Genomic DNA, 6446 nt, shown 5'->3' with positions numbered 1-6446 from the left:
CACGGAAAGACCCCTCAAGACCTCCTCCGAAGAAGAACTTGTTACTTGTATCGTCCTTTGTTGATCGTGTATCTCTTTGTGTTTTGAGGATTTAGCACATGTGTAATCGAATCTTGTTGGTTTGAGTGATTTCTTCCGTGTTTCTCCCTCGTGTTCCTCATGTTCTTCGCGGGAGGGTTCTACCCTACATCAATTACCTTTGGCAAAAAAACATACCATTTGGAAAAATTGCCATTCCTCTTGGACTCTGATTACAGCGGCGAAGAGGATGATGGGTGAATAAAATCCAAACAGGCCGCAGTCAAGAGAGGGTTGGAAAATTAGAGCGGTGAGGGTGGGGAAAGTGGAGCGCCGTTGGCCCTCGCGCGCAACATAGAGGGACAAGGGATGGATGCGGAAGAGTCTCTCCCCTTCACCTCTTGCTCTTCGTATCTCTCCATCTCTCTCACATTGTGGGGGTGGCAAGGTGGCCGAGCCTGACCAGCTAACAGGAGTGAGGAATGGAGGAGGCCATGACCTCTCACGACGTCGTTAGATCACATCAATGACGACGCATTACTACAGATTTGTTTCAAATGTAGTGGCACTTGAACTAGGGCTAGATGAGCATAGGAATCTACCGTACGGCTAACTGTGTAGTACACTATACGTTACAAGAGATGGACTTATTTCATGGCGTAGATTAAATGAAATTGCAGGTGACAAGAGTTCTCCGCAGCTTCAGGTTGTATGGTTGAGCACGCGGCGGAGCTGGATCTTCTGGCTCTCCATTCGAGCTTCTAGAAGCTTTGCTTTCAGACTGTGCCTCTGGACCAGCTCCATGCAGCCTGTGAAGCCACGGTTCATCGAGTCCGGCGACGGCGAGCTCCATGGTCCCATGCTCGGGGAGCTCTGTCCCATACCCCGATCTGCAGCTTCGCCAGCGTCGTAATACATACGTCTGTTCAACGAGTTTACTAGATCCACCTCCACATCCACCTGGTGGATTTCATGGTTGTTCCGAGGGCAAGGCCTCGAGAACTTTGATATTGCCGACTGTTTCTTCTCGTGCTCCACAACTTTGATATTGCTCACGTCATTCTGCCAGACCTCCGAATTGTCTCCACTCGTCCAGGAAATTCTGTCACATACATTGTTGACTGAAGGTTCGCTTCCATTCCCGTTCCGTGAAAAGCTTGAACCCTGAAAGTCTTGGTGGCTTGTAGTCTCCCAGCTGCTCTCATCTTCTATTTCACTGTCTTGGCAAGGGCTTCGATTGGTTAGGTTCTCCAGGCATACATCAGCCATTTGGCCGATAGCTTGTTGAATTTCTAATTCATCTAGTGAAGACCTCTGCACCTTGCATCGTCCGAGCTCTTGGCTCGGGCGGAGCTCCTTGAATATGGCTAATATTTCCTCCGATGCTGCAGGCGGCTCATACTTGAATTGAACCTCCAGGTCCCTCACCAAGCTAATTTCCCTTATAATTTTCTCTGCTTCTCCTACTAGGATGCTGCTGTCTCCCTTGGCACAACCCAAAGAGGCGACAAAGGCCTCAACATCCTGTTGCAATTTGCTTAGCTCACCGTATTTGTCTTCGAGAGTGAGCCTTGCATCCACAAGTTTCATCTGCACCCGCTCTTCCCGCCACACCTCGGCCATCTGTAGCAACTTTCTGTCCTCATCCACCTCCTCCCGCAGTTCCACAAAGTCCCGCTCCAAGACTTCAATATCGGATTTTTGTTCCTCGACCTCCCTCACCAGTTTGTTGCACACCTCCTCGGTCATTTCCCGTGTCTTCCTCTCCTTGTCATACTCCTCCAACAGATTATTGGCTGCCAATTTGACCTCCTTCAACTCATCAACGAGCTTCAAGTTAATGTTCTCTAGTTGCCTCCGGTTCTTCTTCTCATGGTCGAGGTCTGCCTTCATATCCTCAAGAATGGATTGGGCCTTCTTGTGTTCTCTCCTCCGCCAGGCTGATTTCCCCTCCCTCAGTTTCTCCAACAAGCGGTCAAGCTGCTTCTTAGCTGAAACACACTCAGCTTCTAGCTTGCCCACCCTATCTTGTGCACGCTGGAGCTCCATCTGGAGTATATTAGCATGAGTTTGCCCTTGCTGTTTTCCAATGAGATCAAGTTGGTTGGCAATCACATAGGCACCATCCAATTCACCCCCCTGTACGCTCTCAGACTTACACTTTGTTGCATTCTCCAAGCCGGTGATCGGCATCAAAGCTGAGGCGAGATGAAGTTTAACCTACACAATTAAATCCACAAAATTAATTATGCACCAGTTTAGGTGCCAGTGAGCAAGCCGCGAATGAGTCAAAGCCACAGGAGCTTAACGAAGTAATTTCTAGCATTACTTTGTGGAGCTCTCCGCTGTGTTGCTCCAAAATGGAATTGGGGCTTGAAGTCTCAATCTTCAGACCATGTTTGTGACCAAGATGATCCTTCCTGAGAAGCTGGACTTGCAGATGTCTCGGTATAAACTGCCATACAAGCAAATGTGACCAAGAAGTGAGTACAGGAGCAACGAATTGTCAAAGTCTAATGAGCAATCATCCTTCATTTTCATTCGGTCAGAGCAGCAAGATGTTATATGGCTAAATGAAAAAAGATCTAAGATTTATCATAACTTCTCAGTAAAGAGAACACATAGCATACGAAGACAACAGTTATATAAAGATGTGCCGATAAAACTCTGGCAGTTCCACTGCTTGGGATCAGCCAGACTTTTTCAGCAAAGAACAGTCTCAGTGGACCGCATAACACCCTCCGAATTAAATCAGCAAGCCAACCCACTGATCAGATATTTCTGAACCCCAACAGACAAGGAAGAATGTGTTGCTCACTTAATCGACTGCAGCAACATGGTAGCTGAAAACTAGATATAGTTGGCAATTTACATAATTAACTAACTGGACCGTGAGAAATTTTCTACCGCATTGTAAGAATTAGGCACTTCACTTTAAAATACAACATGAGTGGAGAAAATGGTGAGAGGAAACTTCTCAGCCCAAACTTCCTCTTTGTCACAATCACAGAGTAGTACTTTACACTAAACCACCTGGGGAGGTGATAGCAACCACTAAGAGCATGGTTAATAGTATAGCCAACTGCTGGCTATACGATCTTACCACATCATCTATAGTCAAGCTTATAGCCGGAAAGCACAATAGTTGCATATGAATATGTACTATTTTATTGGGCAAATTTTAACATGCTCCCTCTTACCCCCTCTTTTTACACGTGAGGTAAGAAGGTAAGAGTTAATCTGATCACTGATTAGTGAGATCAATGGCTCAGATTTACTCCCTCCGTCCGGAAATACTTGTCATGGAAATGGATGTATCTAGACGTATTTTACTTCTAGATACATCCAATTTTATCTATTTGTGCGACAAGTATTCCGGGACGGAGGGAGTATTATATACTCTTACCTCTCATGTGAAAAGAGGGGGTAAGAGGGAGCATGTTAAAACTGCTCATTCTATTGATACATGGCCCACTTCCCATTTTCACAAAGTGTTTAGGAGCGCGTGCTACAGCCGGCTGTTAATCGGTAGTCTGCTTCTCTTCTCTCTCCTCCATCTTATCAAAAATATAATATTTAAAGTCTTATGACCCGCCTACATCATCCTATTGCACTTGCTCTAAGCACCCAATAAAGTGATGCACCAATAAACACCAGGAGACAAACCGATAACTCCTGCATGAAGAACCTTGCAAGGACAAGGTACATGCATACACTAATGTTCAATGCTAGACACCCCCCCCCCCCTCGTAGATGTGAGGTGCAAGATTAGCTCACAAGAAATGCGCCCATGGACGGGCGGCCAATTAATGCCACTCCCAACGATCGCTCGCATAGCTAACACCAATAAATGTGGGGATCTATGCTTCGATTTGGTAGCACCCGACGCCTCAACGGCCGACCATTAACTGCTGTCCGCCACGAGCAAGAACGGATGGTTGTACGGTAGTGCACTAGATAGCGCGCTTTAATGCGGGCATCGGTGTCCTAGATTCACCTCCGGTACGCCAGATTAGCGACGACATTAGCGATAATTCGAGCATACAGTTGGCTATAATTCATCCAGGGTTTAGCATTTTCTTAATTGGAGAAGATGTCATAGGGATGGCATTATGTACCTCGAGGCCGACACGAGATTTTCCCTGGTGCTCTGCGGCGGGCGCCTCCTCCGGCGGCCACAGGCGCCACAACGCGGCCGCTAACCGCCTCACGGACGAAGCCCTCGGCGCCTTCTGCTCGCTGACGCCCTCCTGGCTCTCCCTGACGCTCCATCGCAGCTTCGGGGTACAGGGCCCGCCTCGGCGACCGCTGGTAGCAGAGGAGGAGTTGACGGATGCGGGGGCGATGGGGTTTTTCAGAAGCCGCCGGCGGCGGCTCGGAGCGCGGAGCGAGGTGGTGGGGCGCGGCATTGTGGGGGTTAGGGTTCCGGCGGCGGTGTAAGCATGGGGGCGGAGAGGAGAGCCGTTGGAGGAGCGGCGGCGAGGGAAATGAGAGGGGCTGTGGGACGGAGTGGACAGACAGTCAATGAAGAAAGGACCACGGTCTAGTTGGGACTTGCATCTCTAGTTGTCCACCCGTTGAAAAACTTTAAACTTTAGAGTTTTTTAAATATATAAATGATCATTTTTTTAGGGGATAAATGTGAGGATCTCACTACTCAATAACCCCTTTGAAAAACTTTAAACTTTAGAGTTTTTTAAGTATAAATGATCATTTTTAGGGGATAAATGTGACGATCTCACTGCTTAATTGACTGAATTCGGAGATTACAACTCATCTATGAAGGAACTCAATGCTAATCAATGGAATCAAATGAGAAAAGCAATGGAGGAAGATGGACAGTACAAGGAGGAGACGAGAACACAACCACACACACGCCTCGGCTGAAGCCGCCGTTCCGATCCAACCAAGTCTGCTCGCGGTCGTCCGTTGTGTATATGTAGTTGATAACTTTGATAGCTTCTGCTTAGGCCCAAGGCCCAATAACGGTTCATAATCCAGCCTAGCCCAATAACGGTTCATAATCCAGCCCAGGACAGGGGAAGTCGCTGACAATCCCCCCCTTCATAACATTCGGCTTGCCCTCAAGCCGAATCCAAGCAAAACCACCGGGATTCCAAGGCACTTGTACAACAGACTGAACCCAATCAAAAGGTGTCTCCCAATCTAGTTGTAAGAATTGGAAGCCGCAGGTCTCATTAGGATGCACATAACAGGACATCAGCTCAACCCTGGAGACATGAAGAGATCCTCCTGTCTCAATCACCAAGTAGCAGATCACTGCAATTAACCATGAATTATTTCATTGTATAAGATTATAAGCTCCTTGAATAATATGACCACTGAGGCATGAGAGACCAAGCTTGCAAGAAACCATCAATCACGAGCTCCAAACAATTAGAATGCACCCTTAGCATTGCTTGAGAGTGTTGTTGTTTGAACATGTTACCACCATCCAAGTGCCTTACAATCAAGAACAGATCATCCATAACTGCAATAAGGATGCATTTCAAACTGTAAGTACTCTGTGGCTCAGGGTTGTTGAGACCTGCTCGCATCAGTGGTGGCCAAGGTGGCCGCAGCACCTGAAAAGTACAGTAGTCCCCGCCATGCTTGGGCTGCACATGATGGCGACAGTCGAGTACACTAATCAGCTGCATTATAGATGAGATTAAGAAGAATGACGACCAACGAACATGCTGCAAATTGTCTTCATAATTTTCCTCTTACCAATATCCTCTTCATAATACAATGATGGCAACCATGGTTGTATATCAAAACTCGGACACCATGCAATTTTCCACTGTAAACTCTCAGAACCATATGAACAATCATGTTCAGTATAACAAGACTGGGACCAAACACTCCCTGGTGCATGACAATGTGCCCAGGCATTTTTCCATTGCACCAATGGAAAACCCAATTGATTATTATCACTCAGCAGCAAAGATAGCTCCCAATAATGCGAGGGCTGCAACTCGGCTAGGCAAATGAAATACTGTCATAGCTTATCAATCTTCAGGAACTTACAACAGCGACATGGCCGAGCAGGAAAACCTTGTAACAACTTCCACATAAAGGCCCAAGGAATGCAGAATTAAGTGAGGGTTTCATATGCATGAGAACAATCATCAAAATCACCAAACCAAGAAAATGGACGTAACTTGGGCATTAGAATTATTGTCGCTGGAACTCCTTTGTTGAGCTATAAGAATAATGGCCATGGTGGTTTCAATGGCAAGCCATCAAGAGCAAGCAATGACACTGAGTCGAGCAGATCGTGTATCAGGAGCTTCTCGGCAATAGTATGATCCTTCATGTGGCTTCCTAAGAGAACACGACTCGTACCTATCTTGGATTGGGAACCAGTACTCCGCTGATTGTACTCCTATTATGCCCTTGCTGTTAACAAATTCCATCCAGGCACA

The 6446-nt window shown here is 46.9% G+C and overlaps 1 protein-coding gene across 1 annotated transcript; it reads right to left on the bottom strand.

Annotated features, from left to right (window-relative positions):
- Positions 1–494: 494 nt before the first annotated feature.
- LOC119337602 (cingulin-like) lies at positions 495–4542 on the bottom strand. The gene is made up of 3 exons (XM_037609764.1): positions 4137–4542; positions 2348–2473; positions 495–2238 (listed from the first exon to the last, which is right to left on the bottom strand). The coding sequence occupies exons 1-3, from the start codon at positions 4425–4427 to the stop codon at positions 721–723; spliced, it is 1935 nt and encodes a 644-aa protein (XP_037465661.1). The 5' UTR covers positions 4428–4542; the 3' UTR covers positions 495–720.
- Between the last annotated feature and the right edge of the window lie 1904 nt (positions 4543–6446).

This window comes from Triticum dicoccoides, chromosome 7B (genome assembly GCF_002162155.2).
Source record: "Triticum dicoccoides isolate Atlit2015 ecotype Zavitan chromosome 7B, WEW_v2.0, whole genome shotgun sequence".
Classification (NCBI taxonomy): domain Eukaryota; kingdom Viridiplantae; phylum Streptophyta; class Magnoliopsida; order Poales; family Poaceae; genus Triticum; species Triticum dicoccoides.
The sequence above is the reverse complement of the archived record's forward strand: the minus strand, read 5'-3'. Positions and strand labels throughout refer to the sequence as shown.

Excerpts from the sequence above, each read along its gene's own strand:
- LOC119337602 (XM_037609764.1), bottom strand. The coding sequence starts at position 4,427 with ATGCCGCGCCCCACCACCTCGCTCCGCGCTCCGAGCCGCCGCCGGCGG. Across the intron at positions 2,474-4,136 it reads AATCTCGTGTCGGCCTCGAG|TTTATACCGAGACATCTGCA; the intron begins GTACATAATGCC and ends CTTGTATGGCAG. Across the intron at positions 2,239-2,347 it reads ACAGCGGAGAGCTCCACAAA|GTTAAACTTCATCTCGCCTC; the intron begins GTAATGCTAGAA and ends TTAATTGTGTAG.